Raw genomic sequence first — 25761 nt, forward strand, 5'->3', positions numbered from 1 at the left:
CTTCTGCTTAAATATTTAGCACTGATAGTAAAAAATAAGTTCCAAAATGCTATGAGAATAACAAGAAATGTTGAAAACCATACCAAAACATTGAGAAATGATTAAGCAACTGAAATTTAATTACATCCCCTCGCAGCGGTGAAAAGACAGCAAAAAATAATAGATATTCCTTTTGAAGGGAATCCTTATCTTGGACGCACCGTATAGGGCCTCAAAATTGATATTTTTTATCCAGGCACATGGATGTTTTTATCTCGATAAATAAATAACCCACATAATGGTCACAAAAAATTGTTAAACCCGTATTAGGGGAAAAACTTGATTATAATGTTGTTCAGGGGAAAAGGGCTTTACTTTTTTCCAGATATTTCCAGAAGTAGTGGAGATTTAATGCAGCTTATAAAAAGCTATAATACTGCTCTTATAAAAGAAAGACTTGGCCTCTATTTAACAGATTCTGAACCATGTGGGGAGTCGAAGCTATCACGCTGTAGATTTTCGACATTCGACTAAAATTTCAACTAAATACTGAATACTGAAAATGTCGAAATAAAATAAATATGATGCCTGTATCGCAAAATTAAAGCATTTACGGATCTATCGCTCTCTGAATTATTCTATCTCGTGTTCTACTGAAATTCAGAAGCAACTTATGGTCATTTGGATCGAATTTTAAATTGTTAATCTTTAACGCGAAACTGGTGCACAACATACCACGAGGATAATTCCAATAGTACCAGACCCACCACGTTAACAAAAAATTGGAAAAAATTACATTAGTTTTCAACATAGTCTCCTTTAAGATTGACACATTTTTCCTAGCGCTGTTCTATGGTTTCAATACCCTGTTTCTAGAAAGAAACTTCGAATGTTTCAAAGTAGGCATCAATCTCGGACTCCACCTTTTCATTATTGACAAATCTTTTTCCACCGAACCATTTTTTCAAGTTTGGAAACAAAAAATTATTTGAGGGGGCTAAATCTGGCGAATAGGGTGGGTGAGGAAGAAGTTCGAAACCAAGTTGATTGATTTTGACCATCGCGATAATGGAAGTGTGGACTGGTGCGTTATCTTAGTGAAGCGAGACTTTCTTTTTCGCCAAAGGCGGTCGGTTTTTCCTCATTTCTTCGCTCAAACGCCGCAATAAATTTCCTCGTTTATTGTCTTTCCATTGAAATGGTTAATAAAAATTGTCCACGTGCATCCCAAAAAACTGACGTCATCATCTTTCCTGCAAATGGACGCGAAAACTCAGATTTATTACTGCCAACTTTGGCAAACGCTCCCTTGAAACATTCTCACGGCGTTGTTTTTGCTCAATTGTGAGTGAAGCACCCATCTTACGCACAGCTTCCTCATATCCAATTGTTCGGCCAAAATACGATCTACAGTACCATTTGAAATGCTCATCACGTCTGCTAACTCGCGCAATTTCCGCTGACGGTCTTCCAGTACTGTTTTGTGGATTTTCACCACAATATCTGGAGTGGTCAGATCTGGAGTGTGATTGGGTCGACCACTGTGGAGTTCGTCTTGGCAGTTTCGTACAAACGCGTTTAAACCCAATATTTTACAGTGTTTAACGAAGGACCACATTGCCCCCGAGGAGAATCTAACTCCGCTTTGATGTTGGATGGACTAATACCTTTCAAATCAAAGTATTGAGTCACGTATCAATAAAGTAGAATTTTTTCCGTGGCAAGAAAATCTCTAAAAACGGCTCGAAAACAAACGCAAATCAACGTTTAGACATAATATTTTTAAGGTTAGGTCTTTGTACTATCGGCAAGCCTTTAGCAAAAAAGTCGCCATCTATACGTCAGATCTGGTAGTTCCGGAACTATCCTTCCACTTTATTAGCGCGCAATAAAGCGTAAAACCACTCATCATTGTACAACATCTCAAATGCATATATGAATTATTACTTTGTTTTGACTGAAGGAAAGCCCATGCCAAAGGGCTGTTTTAGGTAAAAAATGAATTTTTTGCCTCCAGAATCCCAGGGAATAATAAGACACAACTTAAATTGAATATGATGAAAATCCATTCAAAGGATAATAATTTCCCCTCTTCCTTATAATCCAACATAATAGCGGAAAGGAACACAGGTTATAACAAAGAGTGAAGGGATATGCCATTACAATTTCTACTGTCCGGAGGGATTTCCATTGAAAGATCTCCATCCTAATTTAGATTTTGGGATTTACAAAAGGGCCCTGTCATTGTTTTTGCGTAAAAGCTCAGAAATTTATTACGGAAAGGTTGCGCATTATTATGGAAAACGTGCGTGTTTTCAATTTCCCCCGGTAAACTGCTTGCTCCATAATATATTCCGTTTCAGGAGGATTGTTTCATCTCCGAAACGGTTTATTACGTTTTAACGTCAATAAATGTAGTATCATTCTGCGATAACGTTTCCAGGAGGCGAATAGAGACAAATTATGATATTTTCTAGGAGAGCGCAAGAAAAAGAAAAAGCTTTTGCAGCAGACGTCCATCTGGTGCAGCCTGCAAGAAATAAAACTCGAGAAAAAGGGCGAAATCATCGGACGGAAACACGTGACGGGATTCTTCGATGAGACCCTTTATTCTATTCCATTTTAAATTGATATTAATGGTTTCCTATAAGACCTAAGCCTTCCGCTTACTTCTTTAATAAATCACCAAACATTTTCTTCTATGCTCATAACACCCATTCATTACCTCTACACATGTACTTTTCCCCCGTTCAAACCAAAACAAGAACTACTAATTTCGCAGCCCACAAACAAGCATATATCAAACCAAATTACAACTCTATCCATCTCGATAGTACACAAAACAGGGAAACAGCCCCCAATGATTCAACATCGGGGGCATCAGCAGGACCGGGGCAAATTGGAAGATTGGAAAATTAAAGGACAAAATACCGAAACGGACAAGAAAATAGAAAAAGGAGCATTAAAGGGCATCGGCACACTGTTGATTCTGTCATTAAGGCAGTGTTTGCAGAATTAATGGCGTCGGGGCGCCGACTGACGCCACTGGGCCAGACGCATCTCCGGCGCCGATTGGCCGGGAAACTGGGCCATACGGCTCTAATATGCTGCAATGGTATTTTAAGCAGCATTGTTCCCATATGATAAGAATCAACATTAACCATTAACGTTTTTGTGATGGTTAACTCCGTAATGTATAAGGTTTGAGGATAGTTAAAGCAGAATTAAGAGTCTCAATATTCGGGTAGGTGTATAAAACGGCCATATTTGATCGCTAACACTCGTGAAGCTACGCTTAAAATATCTCAGAAGTGGTTACAGGATCTGTTTAGTAGGCAAGGCCATTTTCTAGGAAACTCCGTCGAGTTAGTATTCATTTTGGGCTCATTCGCTTCAACAAACTTAATGCTAAACTTGGATTCAGTGTCTTGTATAAGGTAAAAGGAAATTTGATAGTTTCCAAAATAGGTCCTTTAAGAGTGCCCTCATTTTGAATTCCCTTTTAAGAGGAGATTTGATATTAGGAGAAGATTGTTATATGATTCAATGAGCCTCAGACGTGATAAGATCATGTAATACTCCAACATCGTTTTCGATAACTTCCCCAACTTGTTGTGCTCATTGCCAATTCCTTTGTGGTAGAAAATTCTTCAACAGTCAGGTGAATTTCATAGATATCAGTTTAAAATTTCCGTATTGTCCGTTTTCATTGTTATGCATTCAATTTCGCTATTTCTTCCCGAGATATCCGCATCTAAATATAAAGAATCGGAAAAAATAGGTATCTCACCCCTGTCGGAAATTTTCAGGAAATCACACTGGGTATCTCTGGATTTATTCGCCCCCCATTTTCGATCTGAATAGTCTTCCACGTTCTCGTTAAACGTTTTTGTTTCTCCCGTATAAGAATTCCAAATTAATTACCACTCGTTGTGTAGATTCTCTTTCGCCTGTAAACGATATCCTTGTCCCTTTTCACGGACGTAGCACCTTTCTTTGACATCAATTTTAGGGATAAGATTGACTTGACGTAGCAGGGCATACACTATACGCCTTTAGTGTCAGCTTTCGTGTCACTCTGCCGAGAATATCTTCGACTTTTTGTATTTTAACGTTTTCCTCTAAGTCGGAGCTGTATAGAACACATTAGACGTCAAGACTGTACAATGTAGCCTCCTCTCGCTTGCAACTGGGCTTCCAGGTCTACGCATAATCCTAAACAAATATCTCAACACGCGTACAGCGTTCTGCGCAACAATAGTGACACGACATTTTGTTTACATTTACACCTTTGCGTAAATATACTCCCACGTATTTTCCTTCTCTTCGGCTTAGGATAAGTGCTCCTTGAACGTTAACATGTACTTGCCTGCAGAAGCACGATTTCGTTTCTATTTACCGCCACTCTCAAGCCAATTTCTTCGAATTTTTCTGCGCCTCCATTACAATTCGTTAGTTCCCATCGTAAGCCGTAATTAATGTCACAATAAAACAAAGAAAGGAGCTTGCAAATGTCGCAGCATAAAAAGTTTCCGTCTTTAGTAGTTTGTAACATAACTCCCAGGACATCGGCATATGCGAGGAAGTCGTCACCTTCTTGTGGGATCCTGAAGTTACTGCTTTAATACAGACACTAAAAAAGTAGTCCTAGTAGGAAACCTTGAAGACCTTTACATAAAAAGCATAATTTCTTGTGGATTAAAAGGAGGAATTAAAACGAGAACTTCGACTAGAAGAATCTCAGATATGGTAAGGAAAACTCTGCAAGAGTTAAACAAAAATGTCAGGTTTGAATTTTTTGAAAATAGTTAGCACTCATTTGCAATTTAGTATATCACAAACATGACAGGAGGAATTACAAAAATCTTAAATGCCAATTTTCGAGAAATTCTAAATTGCAGTTGATGAAGGAAGGTTGAAGTGATAAAGGGAATTGCTTAATAGTCTGATTCTGTTCAGGGCATTCCCACGAACTATTCATTTTGAGCTCATTTTCAGCAGGAAATATTTACTTTCAGCTCATTTCCTTCAGGAAATTTATTGCCGATAACGGATTTAATGTAATTCAAACCTATTGAAGAATTGCCTGATAATCTGATGGTTTTCGGATCACCTATTTCAAGTTGGTTCTCATTTAAGGCTAACTTTCACAAGTCACAGTCATAAATATGAACGATGAAATTAGATTTATGTATTACTATTGACAAAAAGACCTATGAAAATCAGACATCCACTTTCAACTAATGTACACCAACATCAAGAAATACAATTCGGCTCAAACCCACAATGCCGATTCCTATTGAAAAATTGAGTAATCCTCAAATGCGTTGAAGTGTGAGGTCTTCTTGAGCTCATTTTCTTCAGGCAATTTAACCGTTAAATTGGGTCCAGGCTGTTTTAGGAGTGATAAAAAGAAATTCGTAATACTCCGATAGTTTTCAAAACCCATTTTTCGAGTATGTTCTAATTTTGAACGTATTTTTGGCAAATAATTTCACCGTGAAATTGAATATCTCAGCCGAAGGAATTATGGTAACTCACTTTCAACTAGTTTTCTTTGGGAAATTTAATGGTAAAGTTGGATTTAATGTGGCCTAGGCGTACGTGGTCAGAATAATCTGATACTTCTCAAAACAAATCCCTTTAGTTTCCAGTCATTTTGGGATCATTATCAACCGGAAATTTAATAGTGAATTGTGATTTATATATTCCAAAAACGGTAAGAGAAAATATGATGAAAACCCGATACCAATTTTTGTGGCATTTTCTTTTTTAAAGGATAAATCGGGTTAAGAATGTCGCAAACTCAAGATATGTTCAATAGCAAGAACGATTACGCAGCAGTCTGATGGGTTTGAAAAGCATTCCTCCCTCAGGTTTCTACTCGTTTTCAGCTACATTCTTGCAAAAAATCACGCTAAAACTGTATATAATACGCATCTGAGATGATAAGAGGAGTTACGCTGTGCTCTAATACCTAAACAACTTCTTCAGCTTTGTACTCATTTTCAGCTAATCTTTTCCAGGAAAATTAATGGTGCATTTGGATGTGTTGTGCCTGAGACGTGAGTAGAGGCATTGAGAAATGATAGTCTGAAACTTTCAGGACAACTGCAAATTTGTCCTTATTATGAGAAAATTGTGCTTCTGTGATATTCTAGTGGAAATTCTACCTTAAACCGAATTTCAATCGTTCCAAGCAAAGCACGAAGAATTACGGTCTAATAGTTTTCAATGGCGTTCCTTCAAGTTTGCAGGAAGATCTAATTTTTAATCTCGCCGAGGCAAACTTTAAAGGCCACCAAGCACCACAATTCCCCTTCTAATTTACCGTATTTCTGAAACGCTCAATCTGTTACAATGCTGCTTTCACTACAAATAAAGCGTTCATAATTTCTCAAAGTATGATATACAGCTTCCTTTCTCTGTCGTCATTCAATATTTGATGTTACTGGACAACTCTCCAAAAATGTTATTTCATATTCCAGTGATTTCAACACATCCGCGAAATTTAGTGCTTTAACATGCGTAAATGCCAAATAACAAATTGTCTCCGCATTAAAATGTGACCCACACAACTTCATTATAATTTGTCCTTTTTGGCAACTGCGTATTCATAAGCTCAGTAGAACACGCGGTGTAAACGACTGCGCATTAACCCCGATGCAACAGGCGGATCGATAAGCCGAAAGAGCGTCTCGACGCCGCCGACGTCTGCCGGCCGACCGGCTCCTGCTGATCAGGACTCGGAAAATTGGACATTTAAGGAGGTTTATGCAGTATTCTTGTATGACATCTTCATAAATTGATTCATAAAATTGTGTTTTGGTGAGGATCTGAATATTTATAGCAAACCGGAAATATTATATTGATTTCTGGAATTCCTTGAAAGTGGTCTGAAACGATTTATAAGGACATTGGAAGACAAATTGAAGTTCGATTAAATTTAACGTGGAATGGCTTCCCATCGAAACCGAGCTCCCAGAGGGTATTTTTCAGTTAAAAGTAATTTAGTACGAAGCCAGGGTAGAGGTTCAAACATCGATATTTCCTGAGTCATGCTGCTCGAGAAATGAGAATGATTCCACGCAGAAATCCAAAGTAGAGAAACTTAATATGCTTTTCGCATTTAAGAGACACAATATCGAAGATACGCTCTATAAGAACATTCACACTTAGTTAATTTCGTTTAAACATTACTTTTATCTTAGATTGAGAAAGGCATTGCTACACCCAAGCATAAGAAAAACTCTCCAAAACTATCCTGACCTGAACTAACTTCAATAAATCTCGAAGGGCTTTTTCCGTTTTTACGAAACTAGAAGTGATAAATGCTCAAATCAGCACTCTCCGCACTAATAATACAAAACCACATAAGAGAGGATATTACCGACCCTTATTATCATTCTCTAAAACCCCTGTTATTATCCGGCCCATTAAGAGCAGAATATCTCCACTGTATCTATAATAAATTCAATCAGACAATGAACGTCTCATCGAGGGCACTCAAAACAACCTTTTGCTCACCGTCGAATGCATAGGAATTCCGTTCCTTGTAAAGGGTTAAGTGATCTTATATGGGCCCTAAAATATACGAACAGGGTGTGACTAAGGAGAAGTTTGTTTAGTATAAGTTATCCAGAATTTTCTTGCGGTTTGTATTAATTTAGTTATACGGTTTTAGATGGAAAAGTTTATTAGTTCACTTATTTCAGTTCTTAAAGTTTCACTTGACTTTGGCTCTCCGTGCGACTGTAAGAATGAATACCCGTAAGAATACAGTTAGATCGAAGAATTAACTACTAGATTTAATCACACCCTTGGGAAGCTTCACCTGCAGACCGCAATATATCATGTTTTAAATGAGTCTGAGATAAAAATTTGCTGAAACATTCCTGCTGAATTTACTTCAGTTCTTAACACATTAAAATCACTGAATCGAAAACATTTCGTTTGTTTCAGCTTTACATGTAGAGGACTGAAGAAAAAATACTCGGCTCTCACCAAGATTAGAAGGATCAGCTGTCCATTGTGGATGATTGAGGAGTAAAGGTTATCCTCTCATATAGATAAAAAAAAATTAGCTGTTTCATGTCAACTACTGAAGAGCAAAGGCTCTCACGAAGATCACAAGAATTACCAGCTTCGTGTGAATGAATAGAAACCAAAGACTCACCTTTCATCAATATCAAAATTCATTCATCATCAAAGCCCAATTCATATTAAGCAACTAAATATAAGATTCTCCAGAGGGGAACATTACAGATCCACATTCCTGGAAACATAATTGATGAAACTTTCGAACAACGATACAGCCTCCTTTTACCTTATTTTCCTAATATGTCCTCCCATTTTCAGGCCTTCCAATCCTTAGTAAGGACTATTTGAACACTGTGACATCTTTTCGAACTGAATAAACTTTCCTTTCAATGTGCCTTCTTCCGAGTAGAAAAACTCTCGTATATTCTTCATGAAAGTGTACAAAAGAAGAACCTTTTTAAGATATGTTTCCCCTAATAAATAGGGCCCAAGGATAATTACCAACAAAGCAAAGTTCAGTCTTAAGAAATTTAAGTAACTATTTTAAGACACATTCCTCACGTAACTTCTTATGAATAAAAAAGGACATTCCTGTTTCAAAGCACTGCCATTTGATTTAAAATCCCCACAATTAATGGATTCGCATTTTCTATCATTGTAATTTGGACACCACTACCAACTGAACAATCAAATACCCCTAATGATTTTTTTTCCAAAAAGGAAGTTCCCTCAGTTACACCTAACTTAACAGCACCACATGAGGTTCAACATCTCGTCGACAACAACTGCAAGGAAGTTTTAACGTTGGGGGTTAGTATGAGGCAATTTTCGTAAATGCATTGGGGGGATGACCTCGGCTAAAATAAACCTCATTGCCCGAAAGGGCAGACTGAAAGTTTTTAATTAAAATAGTGCAGGTTCATTCAAGTTGATATATCAATAACTGCAATATAATGTTTTTTCACTACGTTGAATGAAATCGGCCCTAAATTTTTGTTGCTGCAATTTTGAGGCTTCGTATATATACAGTGAAATGACGTTTAAGTTTTTTTTCAGTAAATGAAGAAATTTATTAAAATGACCCCTCTGGATTCCCAAAAATTAATCGCTTTTCTCTTATTCATAATTCCATTTTCCCTTTCTTCTTTCAGTTCGTTTCTCAACAGATCCTTTCTCTCCTGCCTCAATTATAATTTCTTTGATTTTCCATACTTTAAGCTATTGTTCTCCAATGAATGTTCATTTGGAATTTCTTCGTAATAATTTTTTTTCTCTCATAAATTTTCCTACAATAAAGCTTAATATGAGCCGTTTTTCAATTCATTAAAGGCTTTATTCACTTCTTAAGCACTTCATCTTTGGAAATGATTAATTTGTAAATATTCTCATATCCTTCAGATATCCTGTTCAGTATTCTTTTTCTTATTCACCATTTTCTGCTTCATTTCTCCGTCCATTTCACACAGATTCTCACTCTACACCGTCTCAATTACAATTTCTACTCTCATAAAGGTTTTCTATTTCACACTAACACAGCGATGCAGGCTGAGAATTTTCCAACTATCTTCTGGAAGCCGTCTCTGTGTGGAGCGGAGATTTTAATTTTCCTTTCGTGCTTGGGCTGCTTACGTTACAAATAATGAATAAAATATCCGACAGTGCAGAGCCGTAAAATGAGACCTACATAATACTTTAAAAAGACATTGCAAAACCCTTATTCCTAACCTTTATGAGGCGCTTTGAACCGCTTACTATGTAGTGAACGTTCGCTGGATTTTGTAGGGGCAAAAAGGGCCAATTCCGATAAATCATTTCCATTTGAGGGCAAATAAAAATGTCCGTCTTTTGTGCCTCGAACGCGACGAACCGAGAAGTTTTTTAAAATATTGAAAAGTGGCCTGCTCAGAAGCACGAAAGTTCAGCCAGTTTAATGTTTGTTGCAGCCTATTAAGAGCTAAAACTAGGTTACAAACCCCCTGGCAATTGACCTTTAAGGGCCCAACTAAAATGTCAACCTAGACATAATTGCAGAGGAGCCCTACAGACCGAGAATGCCAGCTAAATTAGCCGGTAAAACTCGTGGTTCATGAACCGCTCAGTGTTGCTTGTAAGGTCGCTCTATTCTTTTGTCTTTCATTGTAGGTTTAAAATAATCTAAAGCCGAATATACGAATAGGTTTTAACCTGCAGTGTAGGAATATACACGCAAACAACAGGGATGCTAACCGGGAATAGAACATGAAATGGCGCTCGTGCGGTTTCGCGTTGCCGGCCAGATTAGAAATTATGTTTAGGGAACTGTGGTCAGGGAACAAATTGGTCATTTTGCACGAGGGGGCCTATACAAGTGTGGTTTGGTGGCATATCTAATATATATCTCCCTTGCGAAGATCTAATTCAAATATTGATGGGCACTATGGATAATTAGTCTCGTCGTTTAATACCAGACCTTCAATGAAGCACATTCCAGAATTATCGATTTGACGATCAGATTGCCACAATATTCTAAGGCCGCACAGTTCTTGTACAATTAAGACGCCTCCCTGAGATGCCAAGAGGAGAAAATCTGGAAATGTCCCAAGAACGCAGCAATTCCCTTCATTTCTTTAGTCATTAGAGAAACATTCTTTACTTTTTATTTTCTAAAATTTTATCAACCCTAAAATACACAGCATCATAAAACTAAATGTTCCATAACAAAAAAGAAACACATAGGGTCCTCTTCTTCTTCGGAAACTCCTATTCACGACCCCATGAAACTGCGGGTGTATCGGGCCCGAGCGACTTTCCAAAAGTTTTATATTAATTTAGTAAGTTGGCCCAAACGAATACAAAGGGACACTGGCCCTTTGTTTTTGTCTAAAAGGGCGAGAAATTTATTAGACACGGTACAGCGGATGTTTCTTGATTAAATTTAGGACCATACGATAATTCGTAATGGAGACCTTTGGTGCATCGATCGATGCTTAAATGAATTGGACACCTTTTGCATACTATCCATCAACGTTGCAAAGAGTTTACACAAGGGTTGTTGGTATTAGGGATAAATGTCAGCAGGTCATATGTACGCTTCATAAATTTCCTATTGTTTGTCGACGAAGGAGAGAACAGAGGACGGGTGCCATTTTAGGCATCCTAAGGGCGATTAAAAACGAGTCAAAAAAGAGTCTTCGAGACCATGATTGATAATGGGCTGTCCCTGGAATTCCCTGGAATAATTAAGAATGTAAAAGGACGAAATTGTAGATCCAATTTCAGTTCTGAGGGTACTATTGTATCGCTTTTGAGTTTCATTTGATACACTACAATGGGTACCTTTCCAGTTGAAAAAAAAAATTAGTAGAAGTAGTTGGATAGGGGTGAAAAATTTGAACATTGAAAATAATGCATGAAATGCCTTTTTTAAAATAAAACTATACGTGTTTAATCATTTTTTTTTAATATCAGAATTATGAAAGTTATAAGCCTGTTACAATATTTTTGCAAGAACTATATAATCTATTGAAAAATATGTTAAAATCCTCTTTTCCTACTCTGATTTCGATTACATAAAATTTTACAAAAAAAATAGCATTAAAATATATAAATTTTTCTGATTTTCACCAAATAAAATTCTCGAATATTGCAATATTCATACCATACTCAAACCATTTTACCATTAACAAGATACCCAAAAATATATGTACATAGATGTAACTGTGGCAAATACTATTCATGGTTTTTGTTCGATAAAGATATATGTTTGAGACTCAAAAACACTCTATCTAATACTTCAAGGTGTTCTCAGATCTGCACTACACAAAACTTTGAAAAACGTCAATATTCAGATCTTATTGAAACTATTTATCTAACCAGATGTTTTCTTTAAGGTCAATTGTTATATAGTAAATATCTTCGAGAATATACTGAGACGCCTTCATCAAGGTAATATTTTCAATACTTCCACTAGGTAAAATTCCAAAAACGAAAATACTCAAACTTTATTCAAATTCTTCCATTACGCGATTGATTTACTTAACAACAAAGAGGTTCTCTGAAACTAAACCTCATGTTAAAGGGAATGCTACATATTTCTTTAAGAGGTTAATGCGGTTAAATGCTTTAACTTGCGCTAGATAGATGCTAAAGTTTTGTACTTAATTTTCCACCTGTTAAAATTCGCAGAAAAATCTATACTCATTTTGAATTCAAATTATTTGCTTGGAGAAAAGTTTTCTATGGTCAAAAATATAATGGGCCTCGCTCGAACAAATCGATGAGCCTGATACTGGGATTTCCAGGAGATACAATTCTCAAAACCAGGAATGCTCGGGTTCTACTCAAGCAATTTACTTTAAAAAATTGTTTCTTTAAATTTCTGATGACCCAACTCAAAGTATTAAAATATTTAAAATATATACGTCGTCTGACTCCAACTAGATAAAAGTGTCAACTATTGCAATACTTGCACGCTACTGAAGCAATCTGCTTGATAAAATCAATATCTCCTTTCAGTTTCAGTACAATACAAAAGAATATGCTGATACTCTTCACGTTTCAGATTTTCCCTAGATGACATTCTCAGAAAGGCCAATACAGACTCAATTGGTCTCTAAAAGCCCCCTCTCCCTGCATTGCTCAAGAAAGCAGTGCTTAAGTATTATCAAACACATGGCAAATAACGAATTTAATAGATGTGCAGTGACTATTGCGAGTTTTTTCTATAGACTGAGATTCAAGTTAAACATATTCCTCGTGCTTCTGATGCCCTGCAAAAGACCCATTTCCCATTATTATACCAACCAGTGACGATCCTTTCCAAATGTTTCAGGAGTATTTAATTTGGTGCACTACACTTAAACAAAAGTGGCTCCACCGCAGGGAAATAAAAAAGGGTTTTTCCAATTTTTCAAAGAATGGACGACGGCATGCTTTCGATCTTATTAGCTAATGGATAATCCCAGTGGGGTGTCTGCACGCAAGGCCTTTGAATATTATCTAAACGTGTCACGCCCAGTTTGGAGACGTCGTTGTTGGTGCAATCCGGCAATTGATTTAGATTTAGGTAACGGATAGAACAGGCCTAATGCCTGAGACCTAAATATAGGTCACCACGTATAGCAAAATAAGGATATTTCCGTGTTACGTAATTATCGTCTAATGCTCGCAGTTGATTAGGGGCGAAATGGCAATATCCCTTAAATGGAATTAATACGTTTTACGACTCTTATAAAACGTTATTTGGAAAGACAACCACGTAGCCCCGCTTACTTAATAATTTCAGTCTTTTCTCTCATTTAGGGATTCCTTTTAGGGACCAAAAGCCGAAATGACATGATGAATCAAGCGAGTTGGAAAAATTAGGCTAAATTGTGGTTTGGTTTGTAATTAAAGGGGGAGCATTTTCCCTCGTTTCTGTGGATCAGACTTTGAATTATTATGATGAGACAAAGAACTGGGATTGTAAAATAATGAACGAGGCTAGTTATCGCTTATTATAATGCAGGCACTCCCAGATAATGAGATATGGGACAAATGTCTCGTTATTGTTGAGGAATTGTGTCAAGGAAAGCGGATTCTGCAATTGCTTAAAAAACAACCTTTAGAAATTAAATACAGTATCTTTTTCACCATGCACATGAATTTTTAATGAGTGCAAGCGAAAGGCAAATAATCGAGTGATAAGTGCGAGGGAGACAGGCTACCGTCGTTGACTCGCAAGCAATAGGCCTTAAACCGAGTACGAATCATGTTACAAAAAGGGTTGTTTTTCAATTGATGCGTTCCAAAATGCAATTTTCACCGTGGTGTTTCTAAAGGTATAGCTACATTAAAATGTCCCATGGAATTTGTTCTCGAAGAATGCGTTAAAATTTACATGTATGTACGTAATTTGCGTCCTCCAAATCACGTAGAACTACACCCCATCTCGAATTGAAGCGTACTGCTTGCGAGTCAACGACGCTAGCCGATCGTTGACAATGGAAAGGGAAACGGTAGTCTATCTCCGTCGCACTTATCAATCGCCTAATTGCTTCTTGCTTGCACTCATGAAAACTCCATATGCACAACAGCGAAAAAGATATTTAAGGCCAATTTATAAAACCTCTACAACTCTCCCTGGTTACCAATCGCTCTCAGAACCAAAACTCCACCATATTGAATATGTAGGTCTGCTCCGTTATAGAGCTTTAAATTAGATTAAAGATATGGGAGTAAACACAGTCAAATTCGCCATAAACCTTTTATGGTTGGTGCTACGGGCGAGGCATTGCAAATTCAGTCCTGGATTTATCGTCGAGGTTTGTGACAATAAAACCTTAATGAGAACACGAAGACAAAGTCGTCTATTCTAATGCGGTTTCCGGCGATAACGTATTATCTTTTAGGGCAAAACTTATGAAATTTTAATGTTTCGCTGCATCGCAATAATTACACCAAGCGGGGAGTGGCAATAAAGCGCGAGTTACAAATCACAGTTCAGGAAATTACAGAGTTTTAAATATGGAGGAGACTTTATTAAACTGAAAGTGTTGAGAAGTATGTGTTCGAAACGAGAGTCCGAAAACGCGTGAAAATTAATTAACAAAAACACCATTTAGCGCTACTCATAATGAAGCGGCAAACTGTGGGCTAAAATCCCGTGTGTAAACAATCAAAAATAAATAAAGCAAACTTCATATTTCGTGGGCATTTGTGAGCTTAATACTTACTTCACATGTTAATTCTTGCAGGTGCTATTTCTGCTTTTGAAAAGCACTTTGCGTTGCCATCGTAAATGCTAACACCAGGATTCAGAAATGGGGCAAAGTCCGCCTGCCGAGACGGCAGCAAGGTGGCAATTTGCATTTCTAGCCCTAAACGCAATCTAAAACAGGACAGGGCTGGAAGAGTTTAGTCTGGAGATGATTCTCTGCACAGGGTACCTCACACTTTCTGACGAAGTCAGACTTTGGGATCTCAGACACTACAAAAGAACATAGTCGGTTAGATAGTGGTAAAGTCGCGGATTACCTGCTCAATCAAATGCAAAATTTTGAAAAAACCACTCGCAATTGGCACTTTAAATCGTCTTTGCAACGATATAATTGCATGCGATATGAGACGTTTCCACTTTAAGTCTCCATCATCAAACGTGTCTTCTTTATAAGGTGTACAAGATTTTTCTCGCAAATTTGGTCTATAGTGAGTCTCATATAGCCCATGATTTAACGCAATAGCTCAGAAAATCGACATATCTATAATTTTGACTCTGATGAACTTGTCTACTTTGCGATCAGCCATATGAGGTTTATTGAAATATATAGTTTCCCATATTAAACTATACACTGTAAAAGGCAAATAAAAACCTTCTAATCAAGATAAAAATATTTTTTCTTGGACTAATATATATCTAATTATATGAGATTTACTATTAACTTAGACACCTCTTCAATTTTTAAAAATCATATCAATTTTGAATTCTAAGTTCAAACATTGGCATTACCCGGAAAAGCAAATCTCCATCTAGATCTTGATCCACGAAAGAAAAATTCATCCCTTTTCTTAAGATTGAGTTAGTTATCAAAATAAGTGGTACTGTAACAATTTTTTTCTTCATTTTGATCCGCGCATGTTCGTCATTGGCGAAAAAATTCGTGCTAACTGTTTACCAAAAAACTCCACAGCTCAAAAGTCATTGTTTGGCGTGGTGTAGCAACAATTTTTGAGCTAAAAGAGTAGAGTCGAAATAAAACTGCAATAATAGACTGAGATTTACTTCACCAGACGATGGAAAATTTTGAATTCAAAATTACATTTAGAAGATATGATTTTTTTAAACTCAATAGTTATCTAAGTTAATAATATTATAAATCTCATAGAATTAGTTAAATGTTAATACAATAAAAGATTTTTCACTTTAATTGGAATGTTTTTATTTGACTTATGAAGTGAATAGTCAAATATGGGGAGCCCTGTACAACGGTTTGGAGCACCACAGGCATATTGATGACTCAAAATGCGAAAGTATCCCTGAAATAGGGACCTACTAAAAGGTCCCTGCAGCTAAGGCTTTCTGAGCGTAGTGATGGCTCCTGAGTATTAAACAGCGAAGCAGCTCGTGGTTGTCCGAATTTTCAAAAGAATAGGAGCTTCGTTATTTGCAATATCAAAATAAATACACAGGACAAGAATTTGATTATTACAGGTTCTCATAATTTCCCGATGTTTTCACCTTCGCTGATTTTCGCTTTTAAAAAACACTCAAGGAAAGGCCAGAAAAGGATATCAACCATTGCAGCAACGAAGTTGATCAACAGTTTGACTTTTTTTTGTGAAAGGCTGAACCGCTGGCCGGATCGTTTGGCTGAGAAACACGATCGCTCGATAAAGATAAAAAACACGAAATTTACAGTTTGCCCTATTAAAACTCATTAGACAACAAAGCAGAGGCATAAAACCAAAATGATTAAATTCAGTCATAGAGAATTCGGTTTCCATTGGCCTTTGTATTTAACAATGCATATTCGGCGATAACATGAAGCTTTAAAGCTGTTTTTGCGGTTCACAGAGAGTGACGCTGCCACTGCTTTTCCTTGGGTGGGGCCGTTGTGGGGATTAATCCTGGCCGATAAAAGAAAAAGAGGAATGTCAGATGCAACGCGATATAGCCGATGACACCCTATCAATTCGCCAGACCTATCATATCGATTGGAAGTAATAAAATGCCGGGCTCGTCCCTAATCAGTGTCATGAAGGCCTTTGGGTGTAACTCGAACTATATCGAGATATTTTTGCATAAAAGGATATAATTTATTTTCCATAAAAAATGAGCGTGTACTGCTACACGGACGCACACACATGACAAGAATAACTGAAAGACTGTAAATTCGAGCAAGTTGGAAAAACAATCGGCACCACTGGACTATTCTGAACCCTATTTGCCTTACAAGACAGCCCCGCTTCCCTTCCAACATTTTATTAGAGTAAAAATACATTTTAAAATGCATTTCTTTCTTTTCTTTGCATTTTATCCATTATTATTTATACATAAATGCATAGTAAGTGTTTTTGTCACGCTGGCAGAGAGACCAAATGGCCGATAGTTTTTTCTCTGAAAATAAAGATTTTTCATGCATATTTGAGAGTCTCTGTTGTTTATGCCACCTTAGGTCAACACAGCCCGACTGAGCACCTATATCGATAATTGACACAATTTCCTGTCGATTAGTATTGGCAATGTTTGTTTTATTTTGCATTTTATTAACATAGCGGTGCACTCCTGAATCGATAATGGCATTATAGAGAGCTGTTTCAGAATTGTAATTGGCGTATTATCGCTGAATCACGTAATGATGCCCATTTCTGTGTTACCTTTATTACGGCACTACTTATATCTAGTACAGAAAAAGGTCTTATAAACAGATTGAGAACTGTGATTTTATAAGTTTTTAGTGGGTATACCTATATAGGGTGTTCCAGAAACTATTGTGCAAATGAGTATTAGGTGCTAGAGAGTAAAAAGTAGCGCGATTCGGCTAAACTTTTCCCTCTGCAGGGAGTTAAAGTTATCGTTTATGGCTAAATATTTTTAATTATTGTCCCTGATTATATTAAACTTTATTAAACATAATCCCATAGCTATTCACTCTGTTGCTACGTACAGATTTGAATACCAATTACTTCGAAAAACCTAAAAAAAAATCTAGTGGATTCAAGTCGGGGCTTCGTGGTGGCCACAGATGTTCACTACCCCGACTAAACCATTGATGTAGAAAATTTATACTCAAAAACTCTCTTAAGTGTATAAGGCAGAGCAACAAACTAAGGCAGCGTTCTGCATGTACCAAAAACTTTGTCTTAAGGCTAGAGGAACATCCTCCAAAACTACGGGTAAGTGGTTTTTCAAGAAGCTCAAGGGCCATACTATTTTAGGAAAATCTATGTTTAAAGTGATCTTCTCTCATTAAAGGAAAAATTTTCCATGTTGGAAAAATGGCCGTTGCTCCAATTAAATATGACACTAATTGGAAATGTTGCTCCGTGGGTTTATTAACGAACGAAAGCCCATATTGGTTTTGGGGCGACAAGTTGCAGGAATCACTTCTAGTTTGAGAATCTTTTACCAACAATGTTGGAACAGGCGTAGAATGGTATGTTCAAATTTTCTATTCCCTTAAAAATCCAGATATTGATGATTTGCGATGGGTGTCAGCGTCGCTTCTGAGATACGTCTGGCGCTTCTTCCGGTGTTCTGAAGAAAATTTCCTCTTTTTGATCCATAGTGAAATTTTTGTTATTCAGTTTTCCCGTTTTGAACTATTAGAACTAGTCTGACCCAGTTCCTCCCCAAATAGTAGGAGATTTCCTTTATGCTCTGCAAACCTCATTCATTTGGGAATATCTGGTATTTTAAGAAAATATACCGAATTCTTACACTTAATATATTGCAAAAGTGCAAAAATGTATCCACCAAAATGTAATTATAATTTCTCTTGTAGGTAATTTTTCTCATTGTTCGGTTGCAAATTTACATATTACAATATGTATTATCTTTGTATCATCATTAAAATGTTGCAAATTTTTAAAGTGTTTGGAATTTGCGCTGAAGGGATAATGGTGGAATATCGCATTTCCGCCACAAGCACTAGTTAATCTTACGCTTTGACTTAATTACAGTAAAACTTTTAATTAATTATTAGCTCTATTACTTATTTCTTATTGAAAACCATTTAATTTCACGCCTAGCTGTCTAACTCAAGGATTTTGCATTGTAGGCATTATCGGACATATTTGAAGGCGAAATTCCAGAAACTTTGTTACCATTGAAAAGCTTATTGAAAATATTTTCCGAAAATATGTTACAACCATGCCCGTGTTATTAAAAAAAATGACTTGAGATGGTTGGAGAGCATTTGATAGAGGGTAGCGAGTTCATTATGCCCTTAATCATCTTCCACCATCATATTGTGGTATTTTTATATATTATTGTATTTTTCCATTGCCGGCATAATTTTCAAGATATTGGCATTTACACTTAAAAAAAAACGCCATGTAGAATATAACCACAATAAAGAAACTGAGTACTCATATCACGTTATGAAACGTTTCCCATTGCTCTGTGCCGGCAATTTCACTTTCAAGACTTTCAAAACTGTAATAGCAGTCAAGCGAACACTTGTTGGACTACATCTTGAAGCATCTTTATTAAGAAGCTCTTTGTCTTGATCTCAACCATTCAATGAGAGGAGATAAGTCCAGGGAGGAAATGCAGCTTTACACCCTTTAACTACATTAAAACAGCCACTGGATATAATTAGGAGCACTGGTTAGCCAATTATTTCTTTTATTTTAACGTGAGATTCGTTTCCAGAAGACCCAAAATGAGACACGAGATGATGCTGATAATAACACATGGGGCATCATTTCCTTGAATACGTAATTGATTATTAAGAAGTTTAAAAAATTTTCAAATTACCTAGCTTAGGCCTCGCCACTTCACTATAGTCACCTTTATCTAATCGACTGGCACTTCAACAATTTTTGCAGTATTTTAACTCACCATTTAATGTTTGGTAGCAACAATTTTCCATATTGTCTATCTGGAAGCAGAGTGTACACAATGGCCGGCTTCAAGGGTATTGTGGTATTGGTTGTGGTTGCAAGTTTGGCGGGGGCCAGCCCTGTCAGAGACGATGATGAGCTGAAAGCGGTGGTTGTGGTAAGTTTTTTTTTTTGTTATCGTTATGTAAAATTCGCGAATATGCTGCAACAAGTCCCATATCTACATAGTTATGTGCAAATATAGTGGAATTTAGATTTTTGCTGTGAATACATAAGGAATTATCTAAGAAATGTAGTGGTTATGAGCGAAAACAACCTTGTATGTGCTGTGTGTTGATTATTAGACTTAGATTAGTATACAAAATAATATGGGGATTGTGTTATTTCTAGCTCTTCAGACATGGTGACCGAACGCCATTAAGTTCTTGGCCCAATGATGAATATTTTGAAAACGCAACCCTTTTCCCCGAAGGCAATGGACAACTTATCAATGTAAGTAACTAAAGCACAGCTTTGAGCCCACGAGAAATTTCGCAACAACCCTCGATGAGAAATATATTTTATTTTACTATTGGAAATATTTCCTCGTTCCCCTCAAATTTCATGGCATATTGAAATATTTCTTTCCATTGATAATATTGATTGATCGAATAATTAATATTGAAAGTCTTGCTAAACAGAAAAAAATATGACATACACAATACGTAAGGCTCATCAAAAACACATTCATGGGACCGTAGATTTCAGTCACGCGTCCAATAGTTCATAAACATTAGAAACGTCTCTTGGACTGGTGCAATAATGCTACTTCATCAAACTTGTTTCTTAATATACTATTGTGATTACGTAGCAAAAATACTCAAATATGTCGTAAGAAAATTCTATGAAGTTATCATTACACTTTCTCCGCAGTCCGAAACCGTTTCTACACAGGGTGCCCGAAAAGATCATGTCATAAATTCTAAGGATTATAGAGATGTCTGAAATAATGCTAGTACTTCCTATGAAAAAATTCTAGCGGCATTCAATGCCAAATTATTCATTCCCAAAGTAAAAAGTTAAAAAAAAAAGTCTTTTTCTTCTAACTTTCAAGCGATTATCATGGTGACAACGAATGTTGGACGGTTTCAATACCCTATAGTCACGCTTATTTTTATATATAAATGGACGTTTAATATGTCTTACTTATGCAGGAAAATTTAAAATTTCTCATTTAAACTAATTCATTTTTTCAGTAAGTTAACGAAACTAGTATTTCCCCTTTTGTAAATAACTGCAAAACTCATTCTTGAAAAATTAATTTGATCATATTTTAAACATCATCGTCACAGTCATAGCAGTCAATTTCTATATGTTCATACTGCTATGATCTTGAATTAATATTAACTTCTTCCTTTATAAAATTTATATTTTCCACCTTTCACGCATAAAATGTATCGTTATATGTATTTGACTATGTCAAAACCGGTAACGTTCTTCGATGTTCTGCATCTTCTGAATATTTAAAATAATTTACGAACTCATCGTCGCTGTTCCTATCCACATTTTTCGTTTTATTAGACTGCTTCGCGTTCCTCCAAATTATACCAGAAGTTCCTGTTAGAGGTGATTCAAGGATTGGAGTCGAAATATCTGCATAACTTTACAACTCATTAATTTCTTCGCCATTTATCGCCAAGAGCGTGTGAGAAGAATTTTCTAGTTTTTCCTGGGACCACCTCCATTTATTTCTTTTTCATTCGCTACACATTTTCAGGACTATTGCCCACACTCCGTTGCTTTCCCAGGAATCGTTTTACGGATAAATCAATTTCTTACCAACGTAAATTTTCAGTCAAGGGTAATAATCGTAAGACTTCTGCACGATTTAACCGATGTATTCCTGCCTTTATAAAACCTGTTACTATCTATAACTAGTCCCACCGTGAGATAGATGGCGGTGAAAGTCGCCCCTAAAAGCACCCCCTAGCAGTGAGGTGCGGGAGTTGCAGAAAACTATGATAAAGCAGACATTTTAGTGAAATAATTAGGATCGATAGTTATGATGTCAAACAGAGATTAGAGAAATCTTTCAGCAATGGAGTTTTGTAGTTACTCTGAAAAAGCTTTTGTTAACAAGAAATTAATAACAATTAATTAATTACTATTTATTGCCGTCACCCTCACCTCAAGGGAAAAATACGAGAGCTTTTTTCGCCTAATCCTACTGTTCAGTTAACACGTTATATCTAACGATGAAAACTAGTCTTCAAAATTTTGTTAAAAAGCCAAGGTAAACTGTTTCCCTAAGGGCTAACGGTTAAACAAATAAATATCAACATTGTAACGATTCACCTTGGCACTTGACCCTGCTTAATTAATAATACTTAATCAGGAAAATATAATTATATATATATATATGATATACAAGTAAATAACAAGTAGAGAAAATATAAATACTTTATCCAAGTTTTAAATGATTTTTATGCAAATAATTTTCGAATAGCGGCGTGTGTTCATACTTGGCACAGGTACTTTATGCGACAACTCCAATACCACATTCTAAATTTCAAATAGCTATTCGAGAATTCAAAGGAGGATCTGTGAATTTCAAGTGTTCTGAAATACAAGTATTTCTATATTATCAAATGGTATAGGGAGTTATCATTGCAGAACAATTTTTTTTAATTCCAAATTAACTACTTATACTGATTAAATTAAATTGACAAAAATTTAAGATAAACCTATTATACATACCATTTAATGCTAAATCATTGGAACGTTATTATTTATTCTACAATCTCCTATTTCAAGTGCTGTTTATACTCGTCTTTATGCGTTAAAAACTTCACGCAGATTACCGCGGAGGGTACATTTGCATCCCAGTTCTAAACGGACAAATTATGCATTCGGAATGTTTTTCCTTCAATTATATATGGTCACAAATGCAGTGCAACTTTGATATAGATAATTAATAAAACATTTCATTTACTCATGTACATTTTCATTTATATACATTATGGAGATCACCCAACGAAAAGTCAACCGATCTTTTCTCCGCTAAATGCGTTATTGCGTTGGCATCCAGATCACAAAATCTCCTAACATTATGTAATTTATCAAGCTATTTAAACCAAATTCGGAGCTCAAATCCGCATTTCTTTTTCATTAATAATTTGAACAACCCTCAAGAAAATCAATATAGGGATTGCCGCGTGTTTTCCAAATGTCCTCTACATTCAAAGTTTTAATTCGTGTATGGTTTGGAATTTAAAAGCTTTTACAAATTATATGAGGTTCTTTTTGGCACACTATTAATTTACCAACGCAATGAAATAGTTTTTGCAGAAATTACCACCGAAAAGCTGACGCTAGGAACAGCTTGCACCCCGCACAAGGAGCTGAAAGTTAACAGATTACCTTATCTTATCCTTGAGCGAAGGTCTTAAAAATGAACAAACACTCAAATCACTAAATAACTCAAAATTATATGTAACAAACAAAATTTCCAAATCCAGAGCATATTACTTCAAGATCAATAATTTTCACGTGTTAATCATGTTTTGTGATCTAGAAACCACAGATAAAGTCAACAAATATCGAAATTCTGTTGATTAACCTTGCAGTTCTATATATGACTAATACATTTTCTTTGTTGTATTTAGTTAGGTAAAGAGCGCCATTTCGAGCTAGGCCAATGGTTCCGCGAACGCTACGATGGGTTCCTCCCCAAAAAGTATCATTATAGCAAAATCTACGTGCAATCCACTGATGTAGACCGAACTTTGCAGTCAGCTGCCTCCAATTTAGCAGGTCTTTTCCCTCCCGAAGAAGAGCAAGTCTGGAACAAAAATCTTCTCTGGCAGGTACTTAGTCTCAGACTACTTTAATCTATATGTCAAAGTATAGTACTGTCCTTTTCCAGCCGGTACCAATTCACACAATTCCAGAAAGCAATGACGCGATATTAGCAACAACTGTTCCTTGCGACAAACACTCCTCATTGCGTAAAGAACTTATCAATTCCGAAGAGTTCCAAAAACTAAACGATAAACTTGCTCCACTTTTCCAAAATATCTCAGAACTAACCGGTTACTCTAACGTCGATATCACCACCTTTGCCGAACTACATTCCACTATTTACATATATAGGGAGTTCAACTTGACGTTGAAAGACTGGACAGACACATACTGGGAGCAAATTTCCAGGATGGCAGCGCTGGACTTCCAATTGGATACCTACACCCAAGACCTGGCGAGACTTAAAGTGGGCCCCTTTTTCGACTTTTTGATCAATCACCTGAAATCTCTTAAGACTGGTGCCTTAGTGCCTCAGAGACACATCAGAGGGCCAAAGTACCAACACCTAGAACTGAAAGCTGCAGGCAATCAGCCGTTTCTAATGCTAAGTGCTCATGATAGCACTGTTAGCGATCGTCTCAATGCCATGGGAGTGTATGATGATGCCGCTCCTGAGTTTGCTGCCACGCTTATTTGGGAATTGAAGAATGGGAGTAATGGAAGCTATGTGAATATGTACTTCAAGAACAGCACTCACTTCAGTAAACTCACCCTTCCAGGGTGCACTTTTGATTGTGGTTTTGACGACTATGTTAAGCTTCTAGAACCCATAAGTGTCTCTCTGAGCCAATGGACTAAAGAATGTAAAAACTAATTTAGTTTAACCTGCGCAAATAAAATGTAGTTTGTTTACGAGTGGTTTTATTATCTAAAGAATAATAATGTTGCCATAAATACACAACATTGTTCTCTTTACAGGCAATCCCCATACATACTGTTCCAATGGAGGAAGATCAAATTTTAGCCGCCGCAGTGCCATGTGCTAAATATGACAAACTCTATGCAGACCTCATGAACTCTGAGCAATTCACGCAATGGAACACCGATCTCCGTGAGGTCTATCTAAACCTCTCGCAGCTGACTGGTTATACTGTAGAAGAAATGGACTTTAACTCTTTCACGGTTTTCTTTACAAACATCGATATTTACGAAAGAATGAATTTCACTCTACCTAGTTGGAGTGAACAATACTGGCCTTTGATTAAGGATTGGGCTGCCAGAAAGTTCGAATGGTCCACCTACACACAGGAACTAGCAAGGCTTAAAACTGGGCCCTTTTTTGACTATCTTTTCAGTTATTTCACTTCAGTTAAGGAGAATACCTTACTCCCAGCTAGGAACGTCAGAGGCCCCAGACATCAACTAACCGCGATCCCAAGTAATCCGGCTCCTAGATTCTTAATGTTGAGTGCCCATGACAATACCATTAGCGACCGTGCTAATGCCATGGGTGTCTATCCCAACGCCGTGCCTGAATTCGCATCCACTTTAATCTGGGAACTAAAACAAGGGCGAAATGGGTACTACGTTAATATGTATTTCAAGAATAGTACCGGTTTGAGTGAGCTAACGATGCCTGGCTGCAGTTTCGATTGCCTATTGGATGAGTACCAAGCTCTTTTGGATCCCATTGTTATGAATATGGATCAAAGGACCAAGGAGTGTAACGATGTTTGACGACAAATTTAATGCTTTTCCTATAGTTTAAATAAAGGAATTCTTGAATCATGTTCTGTTGATTTGAAAACTTATTCACCAAGCTGCTAAAGGACTGTGCTAACTGGATTCAATTGCGTTGACAATTAGAAAACGCGAATATCTTGTGACTGTTCACACGGGGTGTTCAAAAATTCGGTAAATACCCAGAAACGCCAAACGCAAAAATGCACCAAAGTCGTTAAAAAGTTAAGATCATGTTATGTCATATCGTTCTACAAACACCTCATTCGTCTGATTTAGCACTTTTGGACTTGAGCCTGTTCAACAAGCTCAAAGGGCCGCTCTGGGAACATCGTTTCGACTCGATTCATGAGATAAAAGCCGAATCGGAGAAAATGTTGAGGGCCATCACCAAGATTGAAAACAACGATGATGTAAGTGCACTGTGTACGATGCAGAGTACTTTGAAGACGGTGGAATTTATTTGAAAGAATAAAAATTTTTCATGTTGTAAATAAATTCACCATGTTTTTTAATCGCAGTAGTATTAGCAGCCAGAATTCTTCAGTACCTCCCAGATTTGTGGGCTCGCGAATATAACGAAGTACCAGGTCTGTAAATATGAAACCGGAATCTTTTAATAAAAAGTATAACTTAGCTGCGCAATAATTATAAAAAGTATTTTATTCGAAATATTTCCCATCGTTCCATATACATTTT

The 25761-nt window shown here is 36.7% G+C and overlaps 1 protein-coding gene and 1 long non-coding RNA gene across 3 annotated transcripts in view; one reads left to right on the forward strand and one right to left on the reverse strand.

The window, feature by feature from the left end:
* The window catches only part of LOC136342529 (uncharacterized), a 26157-nt gene extending 6498 nt beyond the window's left edge, over positions 1-19659 (reverse strand). The window contains exons 1-2 of the long non-coding RNA XR_010732663.1: positions 19541-19659; positions 14712-14965 (exon numbers count right to left, since the gene is read on the reverse strand). This is a non-coding gene — a long non-coding RNA (uncharacterized lncRNA). The remainder of the gene's footprint in view (positions 1-14711; positions 14966-19540) is intronic.
* Positions 19522-25112, forward strand: LOC136342524 (prostatic acid phosphatase-like). 2 transcript variants are annotated; one of them, XM_066288426.1, is made up of 4 exons: positions 19522-19699; positions 19933-20034; positions 23187-23387; positions 23447-24232. In XM_066288426.1, exons 1-4 carry the CDS (start codon positions 19547-19549, stop codon positions 24194-24196), a joined length of 1206 nt encoding a protein of 401 aa, XP_066144523.1. In that variant the 5' UTR covers positions 19522-19546; the 3' UTR covers positions 24197-24232. The 2 variants fall into 2 exon arrangements, with proteins under 2 accessions (XP_066144523.1, XP_066144524.1); XM_066288427.1 differs by lacking the exon at positions 23447-24232 and adding an exon at positions 24301-25112 and having other exon boundaries at positions 19565-19699.
* Positions 25113-25761: the final 649 nt, after the last annotated feature.

Source organism: Euwallacea fornicatus, chromosome 12 (genome assembly GCF_040115645.1).
Source record: "Euwallacea fornicatus isolate EFF26 chromosome 12, ASM4011564v1, whole genome shotgun sequence".
Lineage (NCBI taxonomy): Eukaryota > Metazoa > Arthropoda > Insecta > Coleoptera > Curculionidae > Euwallacea > Euwallacea fornicatus.

Coding starts and splice junctions, on each gene's coding strand:
- LOC136342524 (XM_066288426.1), top strand. CDS start 19,547: ATGTTTGGTAGCAACAATTTTCCATATTGTCTATCTGGAAGCAGAGTG. Junction 19,700..19,932: donor AGCTGAAAGCGGTGGTTGTG/GTAAGTTTTTTT, acceptor TGTTATTTCTAG/CTCTTCAGACATGGTGACCG. Junction 23,388..23,446: donor ACAAAAATCTTCTCTGGCAG/GTACTTAGTCTC, acceptor GTCCTTTTCCAG/CCGGTACCAATTCACACAAT.